The sequence below is a fragment of the Eretmochelys imbricata genome, chromosome 6 (assembly GCF_965152235.1).
Source record: "Eretmochelys imbricata isolate rEreImb1 chromosome 6, rEreImb1.hap1, whole genome shotgun sequence".
NCBI classification, from domain to species: Eukaryota; Metazoa; Chordata; order Testudines; family Cheloniidae; genus Eretmochelys; species Eretmochelys imbricata.
The window spans coordinates 118798143-118812442 of NC_135577.1; the positions used below are offsets into that span (position 1 = coordinate 118798143).

General features: G+C 40.3%; 1 protein-coding gene across 1 annotated transcript in view; it reads left to right on the top strand.

The window, feature by feature from the left end:
- KCNH5 (potassium voltage-gated channel subfamily H member 5) overlaps positions 1–14300 on the top strand; it is a 233697-nt gene that overhangs the window by 143369 nt on the left and 76028 nt on the right. Inside the window, exon 8 of the mRNA XM_077820578.1 lies at positions 7217–7416. Coding sequence (XP_077676704.1) covers positions 7217–7416 — 200 coding nt within the window. The remainder of the gene's footprint in view (positions 1–7216; positions 7417–14300) is intronic.

Below are 14300 nucleotides of genomic sequence, written 5' to 3' on the forward strand. Positions count from 1 at the left end.
CCAGTTTGAGAAGCTCTGATCTAGAGGTCTCGAGCAGGTCAGAGCCTCATAGTGCTGGGGGCTGTACAAGCATATTGTAAATGACATTCTGAGTAAGGCCCTACTTGAGTCATGGGATGATTGCCAAATAATTGCAGCTGAGTTGCGGACAAGACATGGAAAATCACAGAAAAGTAATAATGGACCTTTATTAATTGCAGTAATTTGGAAAAGCCAAAGAAGATCTATTTGTTTAAGAAAAATTTGCTGGAACAATATAAACTCTCAAGTATTCTGTAATGCCTGCTAATTTTTTTGATAACCAGATATTTTGCTGTAACTATATTACAGTCATCAATATACGGGGCTCACAGCAGGAGCCCAGCCACCCAGGGTTGACAGCGGGACCCCAGCCACCAGTCGCCCAGGTCTGGCGACCAGGGCTCCTGATGTCAGCCCTCCATATGGCAGGGGTTCCTGCTGTCAGCTCTGGGCAGACTGGAAATAAGGTGTACATTTTTAACAGGGAGGGCAGTTATCCATTGGAACAATTTACCAAGGGCTGTGATGGAATCTCCATCACTGGCAATTTTTAAATCAAGTTTGGATGTTTTTCCTGAAAGATTTGCTCATGGAATTGTTTTGGGAAAGTTCTCTGGCCTGTGATATATAGGAGGTTAGACTAGATGATCACAATGGTCCCTTCTGGCCATGTAATCTATGAAATAGAGAGCAGAATGTAGGAAAAAAATGGTTCTTAGTCCAGGCCTCATTTCCTGAAGATATATTGAGAAAGCAGTCAATGTAGTAATCAATTTGAAATGCTCTAGGTTAATTTAGACCAGTCTGAGCCATTTTTAACAAGAAAATTGCTTGTTGTTAAACAGATGCAAAAGATTTATGTAGGACATTGTTACAAAATCCTCCAGAAATTAATTATATATATGTATATACACACAATGTATATCTGTCTTTTGAGAACTGGAGAATAAAAATAGAAATCTGAAATAATGGTTGAACCACCTGCATAGCCTTAAGGGTTGCGAGGAAAATATTCCTGCATCATTATTTTAAATTGCTCTATACAAAATGAAGCGAGGACTCTCCAAGATTTACATGTAGAAGACAATTAGGAGAAGTAAATGTTAGATGTCAGCAGGAGCAGATGAAGAAAAAAAAATTCACATAAATAAGAATCATTAGTGAGAAGATGAACAAATGCTGCCTGACCTAACTAGCAAGTGAAATCAGGGAATTGGGGAGGGTAATTTCTCCTACAGTTTGGGTAGCATGATCTCTTCTGTTTTCCCTGAGCTTCTCATAAAAGAAGAGACTAAATTACAACTAATCAGGTACATATGTACATGTCCGTGTCTCTCTGAAAATTGTTTAAATCCTCTTATCCTGGAGAGATGCACCGAGATTTACATCTCTCCGAATCTCTGCAAATATCGTTTGCCACAACCAAAAAAATTAAAATGAAACAAACTGAAATAGAGATGAGAATTGTTGCTATTGTCTCATTTTTAAAAGGGCAAAGGGTGATGCTCAAATGTAATATTGTGGGTATTCATTAACAAGGTGTGTTCTGATAAAGCTCTGATTGGTAATTACTGGGGTCATCCAAATCAAATCAATAACCTTTCAATGTTTAAGAAACAGTTGAAAACACTACCTGAAATATTAGGTATTCATTCTTTTGCATGCATGTGATCACGGCTGTAATTTTCTTCTGTCCACTGGTGCTTCATTAGCGATATTGAATTGCACCCACATTTATGCAAATGTACAGGTAGCACAAGTTTGAAGATCAGAGCTGTTGGTCCAGCAGTCAGGTGAGATCAGGATAGCTAATGGATTAATGAAGGTTAACAGAAGTCTTTGATGGTGTAAGCTGGTGTATTCATGCCATCTGGGGATCTGGCCCCTTGTGTCTATCTAGGGACTTATTTCATAGATTCATAGATACTAAGGTCAGAAGGGACCATTATGATAATCTAGTCTGACCTCCTGCACAACGCAGGCCACAGAATTTCACCCACTACTCCTGCGAAAAACCTCTCACCTATGTCTGAGCTATTGAAGTCCTCAAATCGTGGTTTAAAGACTTCAAGGAGCAGAGAATCCTCCAGCAAGTGACCTGTGCCCCATGCTACAGAGGAAGGCGAAAAACCTCCAGGGCCTCTTCCAATTTGCCCTGGAGGAAAATTCCTTCCCGACCCCAAATATGGTGATCAGCTAAACCCTGAGCATATGGGCAAGATTCACCAGCCAGATACTACAGAAAATTCTTTCCTGGGTAACTCAGATCCCACCCCATCTAATATCCCATCACAGGCCATTGGGCCTATTTACCATGAATATTTAATTACCAAAACGATGTTATCCCATCAGACCATCTCCTCCATAAACTTATCGAGTTTAATCTTAAAGCCATATAGATCTTTTGCCCCCACTGCTTCCCTTGGAAGGCTATTCCAAAACTTCACTCCTCTGATGGTTAGAAACCTTCGTCTAATTTCAAGTCTAAACTTCCTGGTGGCCAGGGTATATCCATTTGTTCTTGTGTCCACATTAGTATTTCATCCCAGTCTCTGTAGTATTTGAAGTTGATGGAGTTACACCAGCCTTAAAGAGATGTAAATGAGAGAAAAATCAGGCATTTTGAATTCCCAAGGCTAGCTAACAACAGTTCAGACCAATGTTCCCTCTAATTTTTCCCTTCCATGTGCGGAATGAATTTTGCTATGTGTACCAATGTGGAGGTGATGTGTGGCAGAGGGTTGGGGTGATGTGGGGCAGAGGATTGGGGTGCAGTGGGTGTGGGCTCCGGGTGAGGGTACGGGCTCTGGGGTGGGACTGAGGATGAGGGGTTTGGGGTGCAAGGTGACCAGGACCTGTGGTGGGGAGAGAGTACTCCCCCCAGCCCTCTCTCCCTGCAGCAGCACCTGGGCTGGGAGAGAGCATTTCTCCCCACCGCAGCAACTCTGGGCCTGGAGCTGGGGGAGAGGCACCCCTCCCGGCCGCAGTAGCCCCGGGGCTGGGGGAATTAAGTACACAGCCCTTGGTGGCCTCCTGCACGGCCGCACAGGCGCGCCTCTCAGAGGGAACTTAGGTTCAGACTTCTTTTCACAAAACTCCATCAGCCAGAGTTTCCTCAATAGGGTACTGAGTGACGACACATTAAACCGATGAAACCCAAGATAATGGGTAAAGCATAATGCGTTATCAGAACAAACTAATTTTGCTGAACATTTCTGAGGGCAGAACACTGTGGCCTGGCAAATACCCAATGGTGGCTTTTCCATCTTAACCCTTTTATGTGTGTCATACACAGTGAGATTGGGGACTAAGTACAGGACATGGATAGAGTATCCGTGCTAAATTAAGAAAAATAATCTCCCTCTTGAAACACAATAACTAACAATGGCCAACAGCTGAAATAAGAAATAACCAAATGCAAGGAGCATCTCTGAGGCATACCTCTAATCCTGCCAAGACCTAAATATGTTCCACAAAGGCCTTTACAATGTTTGCCAAAATGTGACACACATTACAATGTTCGAATACTGAAATGAGCTAGTATTTTTTGCATGTGGAGATTGTGTGGTGTGTAGACTAGCATGCAATATTTTCTTTAATTTCAGTTTCCAAGAAATGATCTGATGATTCATTATATCAATAATTATGTTCAAAGAGGCATTTTCATTCCAAGCTCCTGTTTTCAGGCACTTATTACTTTTGGGTAAAATTACCATTTAAATGGATAGTTTTCATGAATATTCTCAGTCTAAAGGAGATTTTTTTGGTGGGAGGAAATAAGTAGCATTGTGGTAGGGGGCTTGGAGGGCCAACAGCCAAGGGGTTAGCGCACCCAGGTTTTGGCCCCTTCCACCTCTGTCCAAGCAGTAGACGTGCTGTCCTTTCCTTAATTCAGGATCTTTGGCTTTCCACCAGCATCTGGCCCTTGCCCTTTAAGGGGGTGTGGTAGGGGGACCCCGGCCCTCCCTCTGGCCCCGTGGGAAGCAACACTGGCAGCAAGTCCAAGTTCATTTCTCTGGGTCACTTCCTACCAGTAAGTCCGCTGTAGTCCAAGTAGTCAGCTGCTTAGCAGAAAAAGACTCCAAAGAAGCAGAGCCCTGCAGGACCCACTGGTTCTCAAAGTAGGGGGCAGGTTGGTCAAGGAAGGCACTGTCTGTGCGCCTTATCCATTCTGTGGTCCCCTCTCAGCTCAACCTTCTCTGTGGCTTCTGGACGAAAGGTTCCTCTCTCCTCTACCACCTTTATGTGGTCTTCTGAGCTCCCTCTTAACCTGCTCCTCCAGTCAGAGCATGCTCAGCAGGCCCAGAGGCTACCTGGTCCTGGTATTGCCTTTTAACCCTCAGGGGCCCAATGTGTCACCATCACAGGCACTCACCACAGTCGGACTGTGTTTCCACCATGGCACTCTTAGCCACTTCCAGTCTGGCTGGTGTGGTATGAGGATCAGGAATTGAATCTATTCTTTTCATATGATAGGGCAGTACCACATTGTCAGCCAGCCTCTGATTTTTCTGTCCTATTTTGCACTTGCAAAAGGGGGTTGCATATATTTTTATAGACACAATCCCTTTCAGTTCAGAAATGGGTATAAAACAAGGCAGGCCAAGACTGAAAATATATTTATATTGTAGATTCACTCATCAAATTAACTGAAACCTTTCAACCAATGTACGTGAGTGGAATGGGGGAGTAGCATTTACAAGAAGTGGCACTTCATCCAATTTAACATGCTACAAAAACTGGGAAGAACAGCAAAAGCGAAAAAATGTACAACTGACTTTCATCCACTGAGTGTATGCATGTGTAACCCACATACTTTTATACTGTGTATATGCATGTACTGTGCATATGTGTGTATATATGTAATGTATTGTGTAAACATTTTAGTAGCCAGCAGTTGTGGTTATATATAATCAGTAAAGCAAAGAGGAACAAGATATATACCTATTACTTGATTTCTGTACAGTCATATAGTGAGAACATGAATCTCCCCAGTTTTCCAAAATTGAAACCTCATATTCATAGGTGCTACTCCTGCTGTGACCTTACCTGGTCATAGCTCTCATATGTCTATCCAACCAGTCAGAATGCAGTCCCCCTAGACTCTGATGAGGCAGAGAACACCACATCTCTGCTTCATTCTGGTGTTTCATTTTTACATTTAAATAGTCAAGAAATTGTTGAGAAATGTCCGTGCTATATTTCTACTATTCAAGTATTTTTAAACAAACCCCACGTCTTTAAAAAAATTGCTGCCTCTGGAAGAGCGGTGATAAACTGAACTAAATGTCCATAAAATTAAGTCAATTTTCTGGAGTGAGGTGAATAATCTGTTGTATACAAAAGGAAGCTGTTATGCATTAGGAGATAGAAAGTAGTTATCCTTCCACAATGGCTTATTTTTTCCTATTTGTACGCTGCAAGTTTATTTTAAAAAAAGAATATGTAAACACAGCTGCATTCTGCAGTCTAGTACTTCCAAGCAAAGATGATTAAACATGACACACACACTTCCGTATATTTGTTGATGCCAAGGACAGAATGAAAATGCAACACACTGGTATTTGAAGAAATCAAAATAATTTTCTTTCTGTAAAGTCTACAGTGTTTAAGAGAAGAGTGCTATTTATTTATTTATGGCTTCTTCTCAAGAATAATTAGGTACCGAATCAATAAGAAACCTAAATACCTTTAAGAGCATGCCTAAGTCCATCCCTATTGAAAAGAGCATTTAAGCACATGCGTTAGTCCCATTATTATCATTAATGATTTTCCCTTCAAAAGTGGAGACAGTGGTGTTTCCTTGAATGTACTAGCTGTGCATTAAGCTGAGGCTGGAAAATGCTAGAAAGTGGCCTCAGGCTGCTCTGGGCTAGCAGAAATGTATGGGGTATATAGAAATGGAGCCAAGCCACAGCATTTAGATATGGATTCAGATTTTGCACACTTGCAAATTCAGAAACGTTTGGATGTACGTGCTATGGTTTGGCCCATCAGAGTGATAGGGCACAGCTTTGAAATTTGGGTCTGGTTTTGAGTTGAAGCTCCTACTTTTCAAAGAATTTGGAATATTTGGACCCAGGGATTTGGTGCAGGCCCATCTCTAATGGAAAGCCTTCACACTAGATCTGAGTTACTTGACTTCCTTATCCTGGGATATGGTGCAGCTGCTTTGCACAACGTTGCAGGCACAGTCTGGCCCTAAAACTGATGTTGCTGGGTAGGGTGGGGGAACCACCCCAGCAGAGGGGGATACGCCTCTGGTATATATCTGGTGTGGTGGCTTCTATGCCACATACACCCAGCTGCTGATATAGAGATGAGGCCAGTGGCAAGGAGATGTGACTGAGGCTTCCCTACATCTTTCTGCTCTCCATTTTCTGTTCTTGAGGCCACCGTCAGTTGACATAATATAGAGCTCATGTTACATCAGAGCTGACGCACAGCTGATCCAGGATATAGGATACAACATCCTCATGACCTGCACTGTGTCGTCCTTGGCCACAGCTAAGTATCTGGACCACTGTCTGTCCAGATATATCCTTGCCAGGCTTCAGTTCTCTGGTCCATGGTCTTATCTGGATCAAGATAGGTCCACCCCATTCTCAGTTCCTGGTCCCTGCCATTGAACTGCCTCTCAGAGTATTTCAGTGCTGTAGCCGTATTGGTCTCAGGATATTAGGGAGACAAGGTGGGTGAGGTCATATCTTTTATTGGGCCAACTTCTGTTGGTGAGAAAGACAAGCTTTCAAGAAGCTCGTCTCTCTCACCAATAGAACTTGGCTCAATAAAAGATATGACCTCACCCACCTTGTGTCTCAGAGTACGTTCGCCGAATCCCTTTGATAAGGTTTAGTGTAAGGCTTTTTCTATTTGGGCCATTTTTGACTTGTTTCTTTTCAGTTGTTCAGCAGTTCTTCCTTTTAGTGGCATTTTCCTTCTTGTTTTCTGTTGGTGGGAGTCATATGAGCCAATTAAATATGATGGATGAAGAGGAACGTAAGTTCACATAAGAAAAAGTCCTTTGAGTATAAGTATGTGAATATATGAGTGTGTGTAACTAGAACTTTTCAGCACACACAAATGAGTCTGCAACCATTTGCAGTTGTTTTTCTCGCAAAACACTTATTGAAACGATTAAGTCTTTTTGTGGAGTATAGACATTTATCTTTGTTTGCCATTTTCTCTCTTTCAGCTCTTCTTTATGCAACTATTTTTGGAAATGTCACCACCATTTTCCAGCAAATGTATGCCAACACCAACCGATACCATGAGATGCTGAACAATGTGAGGGATTTCCTAAAATTATATCAAGTCCCAAAAGGCCTTAGTGAACGAGTCATGGATTATATTGTCTCAACATGGTCCATGTCTAAAGGGATCGACACAGAGAAGGTATGAGTGCATGAGGTAAAAACTCAGATATTGTACCTTTCAATCCATTGTGTCCTTTCCAGTAGTGTAAACAGTTCTGAGTACTGTAAACACGCTGGAAAAAAAGATCTGAACCACATGTGATTCCATTAATACTTTCATAGTTGTGCTCAGAGAGAGGGAGCTGGTTTAAAATTAGGGGGAAAAATTGGAAACATCAGTAATTTTGGTAGTGCGTTCTGTTCCCCTGCTTTTCAGTATGGTCGGATTTTCCACTTTCCAGATTTTCCTTGGAATTATTTTAACTTTTTTGTGTGTTTTTGAGATTTGAAATTAACAAAAACAGTTTTTGAAAAATTTGAGGGGGTGGGAAGAGAAAAATCTCAAAAAGGATATCCTTCATTTTTGGAAAAAACTCACATTTGATGGGGCTGAATAATCCAAATTGGCCATATAGAAACAACTCATAAAAAACACTGAAACCAAACAAAACATTTCACAGAGCAACTAGAAGGCTAAATGTTTTAGTTCCAAAATTTTTTGGAAAATGGAAAATGTATATTTCATGAAGCATTCCACTTTAAAAAAGGCCATATGTCAGCAATTTTATTCTGTTTAAAAATATATCCAACAGGTCTTTCCATACATATTACACATACTAGCAGAAAACCATCCTTTACTCACTTTTGTAGTTCTAGTGCTTGCTGATATCATAAAATATAATAGTAATATAGTAGCAGTAATGATAAGAGAATAAAAATCGGTGTAGCATTGTGGTCTGGTTAAAAGGTGAATAGCAGAGCACTAATTGGCTCAGGAGATTGATAACTGCATATAGATCTTTCCTGCTCTTGTTCCTGATCCAAAGCCCACTAAAGTCATTGGGTGTTTGGACTTCGAATCAGGTCTCAGGTCACCATTTGGAATCTGGCGCAGATCAGTAGTGACTGAAAGTTGTTACCATCTGAGGGTTTGTTAGCATTTATGAAGTGAGTTTGGTTGCCTTGGACCAGTTCCCAGTGGACAGGACCATAATTGCTACCATCACAGTTAGCACAAGATTTTATAGACATGGAGACTGACCTCTTTGAGGTGTCCTCTCCAGGCCTGGGCTGAAGGCCCTTTGGCAGGGAAGTTTGGGAAAGCTTGTGTTTCTGCTAGTCATTCTATACCTGCTCCAGAGATTAAGAAAGGAGACTAGAGGTGAGATCTTCAGTTGGTGTGAGTTGGCTTAGCTCCACTGACTTCAGTGGATTTATGCGGATTTACGCCATCAGGGAACTGGACATTGTGTCTAGTACTGAGAACCCTAAAGCCACTTGACAGAGGAAAAGTTGTGATAGAATATTGCTGGGCTGTGCTACAGTACTTACAGGGCTGTGAGGTTCTTGTTTCAGTTAACTGCATTGCATTGTGTGGTAGGTGTAATCTGAGTTCCACCAGAACCTATCTCACTATAACATGATAAAATGGAATTATTGTGAGAACAAGGACAGCTTTAAGTCTTCTTATAAACCCATACAATGATAGTTATCGAACTAATTAACCTGAATTTCACAGTTAGAAATTAGCTTCCAAAACTATGCAACTTTTGTGTATTATTGTTATGTTAATTGATAAGGCTTTCGGTTTCTTGGATTCTTGTAGTTCAGTATGCCTGATTCTTTAATATGTTAATTTCAGCTCCATTTATACAGTGACATTCTAACTTCCAAATGTGTTCATTCAGTTTGTTGTTAACAAATTTGTTGTAATTGCTGTAAATGGACTCAGTTCTGCTGTGAAAAGCCAAATATGTGTAAAAATTCAATTTTCATTCTCATTTATCTCCTTTTAATTATTTCTGCTGCAGTTCCATTAGACTTTGATTGTGCTTTGCAGTGAATTAGAAGAACCTTTGCTTTAATTACTGAGATTTCTTTCCATTATTTCCACATATCCAGTTTAATAGATTGTAAAAATGCAGTTATAGCCCATAAACATACTTATCATTGGCTTTTAGTAAGCAGCATTCACTTGTCTGCATGGTAGTAGTGGTTGCTTAGCTAGATAATTAATAAGGCCATAAAAATCTGTGATTTAGGTTTTTAACAGTATTCCCACACTGGAGGCCTGCCTAACATAGCTCCTGATCTAAACACCATTTAAGTCAATGGAAAGACTCGTGTTGACTTAAATGGTGTTTAGATCAGGCCATTAATGCTTTTATGTAGTATAGTTTTTCAGTTAAAATACTTTATTGACAACCAGTGAGAGAGTAGCTATAAAATGGTTACAACTTTTAAAATATTCCATTACACAGCGTCCAGCAAAGGCTATAAATCTTCAATGGCTATTGCTCAAGTACCTTGCTGCAACTGCTGTGAGTTGCATTGAAGCAAATGCAGGTTTTCCTGCATGCAGTAGTTGCATGCTGTCAACTGCATGATCAGAACCAAAATTAAGATTTCTTAGGGGAAAGGTGGAAAGCTGTGTGAAAGCACATGGCCCATCTGAACTTTGAATTCTGAAATGAAGTATGAAACATCTCAATTATAACAAATGAGAAAATGTTGTATTTCCAAGTTGGCAAACCTAAAAAATACAGCAGTCACATAGACTAGATCCTCTCCTTCATGTTCAGGGCAAATTTAGCACTTTACAAACCACTTCAGGTAGGAATGTTTTAAAAAATCATTTGGGAAAAATCATAAGACCTCTGTATTAAAATTTATGGAAAAAACCCAGGTTGCACAGCACCATGTCATAGAAGTTTTATTTACTGTGTGTGCAACACAACAGTCACAATGAAGATAGGAAAATATTGCACCAAGTGGTTCAGGAGCTGACATCCTTTTAAATAATGTGTCTCCATTTCTCTGGGGCCTGGTAACTTTTCTGTCCTGAAAACTTTTCCATCTTTTGATCATAAGCTTGATTTAATCCTGCAGCAGAAATATAGAAGAGAGAGAAAAGAACTGTTAAATTTGTTGGTCCACCTCTGTGCTGCAGTAGAATTGTTCCCAGTAGTACATTTCCTAGTTTTTATATCCAGTCTAGTTTGAAGCCCATCACCAGGGATTTTTAAATCAACCCTGGCAGACTAGCATAGCCTAATATATCTCACTGTAGGAGAGTTTTTTAATGAAATTCAACAGATATTTTCCCTTTCTTAATTTCATTTAGTGCTCACTGTCCTGTCCAGGTGATCAGTAATCTATCACTTGAATCATTTCGCCGGTGTTTTTCATTCCTCATGTCCTTCAAAACAGGATGTATGTCTCCAACACATAATTTTTTTATCAGACTATCATTATGCATAGTAGTAACTCTCATACTCCTTACATTTGTGTGGACATTTTAGTCTGTTTCTATATTTCTTATTCTTCAGCAAAGATTTCTGTTAACTGTGCAAATAATTAGCAAAAAACCTCTAAACTTTGGCAATTGTTAATATTTATGGATGGTTTTCTTCCATATAGGCATCATTACTAGAGCTGAGCGAATAACAGACTTTTCAGTTGGCTGGAAATTCTAAAAAATCATGAAAAATAAAAAATTCGTTTCAGCTTGACCACAGTTTTCTTTAAAATTTTGGCCAATCGAAAAGTAAAAAAAAAAATTGATATTGGTCAAACCATATGTTTCATTCGTCCCAAGATAGTGTTTCAGTTAGATTGCAAGCATTTTTAACATGTTTAATTTTTAAAATAAAATGTAAATTAATATTGAATGGAAAAGTCGCTTTGAATTGAAACATTTCATTCAGATAATGTCAAAATGAAGCATTTTATTTTTTTCATATTTTGTTTGTTTTTATTTTCAACCAAAACAGTTTGGCATATTTGACATGAATTCATGAAACATTTCAGCGTTGCCAAATCTGCATTTTTCTCCCCCGAAAAAAGTTTCAGCCAAACAATTTCATCTAGCTCTACTGATTACATCTTCATTAGTTCCAAATAAATATACTTTATTGCTCTCTTTGCGTTCACATGTGCATTATGATGTCATTTGCCCCATTATTAGGATACGTTTCAGTCAGTCAAGCATGCAGCACAACTCAGCACATTGAAATGATTTTTTCTTTAAATCAAATCCATAAGAACAACTACTGGGTCAGACCAAGGGTCCATATAGCACAGTATCCTGTCTTCTGACGGTGGCCAGTGTGAGGTGCCCCAGAGGGAATGAACAGAACAGGTCATCAAGTGATCTATCCCATCGCTCATTCCCAGCTTCTGGCAAACAGAGGCTAGGGACACCATCCCTGCCCATCCTGGCTCATAGCCATTGATGGACCTATCATCCATGAATTTATCTAGTTCTTTTTTGAACCCTATTATAGTCTTGGCCTTCACAACATCCTGTGGCAAGGAGTTCCACAGCTTGACTGTGCGTTGTGTGAAGAAATACTTCCTTTTGTTTGTTTTAAATCTGCTGCCTATTAATTTCATTTGGTGGCCCCTTGTTCTTGTGTTATGAGAAGTAGTAAACAACACTTCTTTATCTACTTTCTCTATACCAGTCGTGATTTTATTAGATCTCAATCATATCTCCCCTTAGCCGTCTCTTTTCCAAGCTGAAAAGTCCCAGTCTTTTTAATCTCTCCTCATATGGAAGCTGTTTCCTACCCCAAATCGTTTTTGTTGCCATTTTCTGAACCTTTTCCAATTCCAATATATGATTTTTTGAGATGGGGCAACCACATCTGCACACAGTATTCAAGATGTGGGTGTACCATGGATTTATATAGAGGCAATGTGATATTTTCTGTCCTATCATCTATCCCTTTTTTAATTATTCCCAGCATTCTGTTCTCTTTTTTGACTGCCGCTGCACATTGAGTGGATGTTTTCAGAGAACTATCCACAATGACTCCAAGATCTCTTTCTTGAGTGCTAACAGCTAATTTAGACCCCACCATTTTATATTTATAGTTGGGATTATGCTTTCCAATGTGCATTACTTTGCATTTATCAGCACAGAATTTCATCTGCCATTTTGTTGCACAATCACACAGTTTTGAGAGATTCTTTTGTAGCTCTTTGCAGTCTGCCTTGGTCTTAACTATCTTTAGTAATTTTGTATCATCTGCAAATTTTATCACCTCACCTCACTGTTTACCCCTTTTTCCAGATGATTTATGAATATGTTTAATAGGGCTGATCCCAGAACAGACCCCTAGGGGACACCACTATTTACCTCTCTCCATTCTGAAAACTGGCCATTTATACCTACCCTTTGTTTCCTATCTTTTAACCAGTTACCAATCCATGAGAGCACCTTCCCTCTTATCCCGTGGCAGCTTACTTTGCTTCAGAACCTTTGGTGAGGGACCTTGTCAAAGGCTTTCTGAAAATCTAAATACACTATGTCCACTGGATCCCCTTGGTCCACATGCTTGTTGACCCCCTGAAGGAATTCTAGTAGATTGGTGTGGCATGATTTCCCTTTACTACAACCATGTTGACTCTTCCTCAATAAATTATGAACAGCTCACATGTTGACACAAAAATACACAGTTTTTTCTGGTGATGAACAACTGTACTGTATGTAACTACAGGCCAATATAGCATGATAAAGTCTTGTCGTTTTTGTGACAGCTAATGTTTTTAAAAGAAATGTGCTTGAGACTAAAATATAAGCAAATGCGTTTGCTGAGAACGCTATACCTTTAACAAATGTGCTTTAATTAATTGTTAGAAATAGTATTCAAAAAGTGCAGTTAAATATCTATTCTTAGTCATATATGAGATACTAGTGTTTAATGCCATTGAAGATCTCACTCAGACCAACAACAAAGAAGAAATCCAGAGAGCCTAGTGTTTGGTTCTTGTGCAGATACACAGTGCGGACAAAATGAAGGTTGACTAGATGTTACTCCTGTCCCCAAAGAGGACAATGAAGAAAAGAGCCATGGATCCAGAGCTGGCTGCCTGAAGTAAAACTCCTCTCAGATGGCCTGATCCAATGCCCATTGACTTCGTTGTGTGCTGGATCTGACCCTGAGCTTCCACAGTGCAGGGCTTAAAGCAGTGGTTCTCAACCAGGGGTCCGGGGCCCACTGGGAGGCCGTGAGCAGGTTCCAGGGAGTCCGCCAAGCACGGCTGGCATTAGACCTGTTGGGGCCCAGGACAGAAAGCTGAAACCCCACCACCTGGGACTGAAGACCAGGGCTCCAAGTCCCATCAACCAGGGCTGAAGCCAAAGCCTGAACAACTTAGCTTCGCAGGCCCCCCTGTGGCCTGGGGCACTGGGACATTGCCCTGCTTGCTATCCCCTAACGCTGGCCCTGACTTTTATATGCAGAAAAACAGCTGTTGTGGCACAGGTGGGCCGTGGAGTTTTTATAGCATGTTGGGGAGGCCTGAGAAGAAAAAAGGTTGAGAACCCCTGCCTTAAAGGACCAATCTGGGATGGGTCTTTGGTGATAATTTGTCCTCAAATTCCATCTTCAGCCCACAGTGCTCATTGTCCTTTCTCACTCCTCCTTCCTGCATGCCTATGAATAGAGAATCGATGAAACTAAGAGTGTCCCTTTATTTGTATTATTTAAACTGAAGCAAGTGGCCTGTGATAAATCATATTAAAACATTTAGAAGTCAAAGCTCTAACATTGACAGCTAGGACAATACACACAATACATTACATATGCACTGTAGATACCATAATATGGTAATACATAGCTCATATCTAGGAGGGAATTTGTTTTTATACAGCCCCTTTCATGCTCAAGGTACCTTGGTTATTCACCCAGTAATGAATTAAATTCAGATCATGAGTAAATTCATGGGAAAACGAAGCAGCCATTATATATTTAAAAGTCTCTCAAAGGCAACATTGCGCATTATAACCTGTTCTGCTGAGAGAGATAAATGTGAGCCAGAACATTCTCTGGTTTCAGAGTAGCAGCTGTGTTAGTC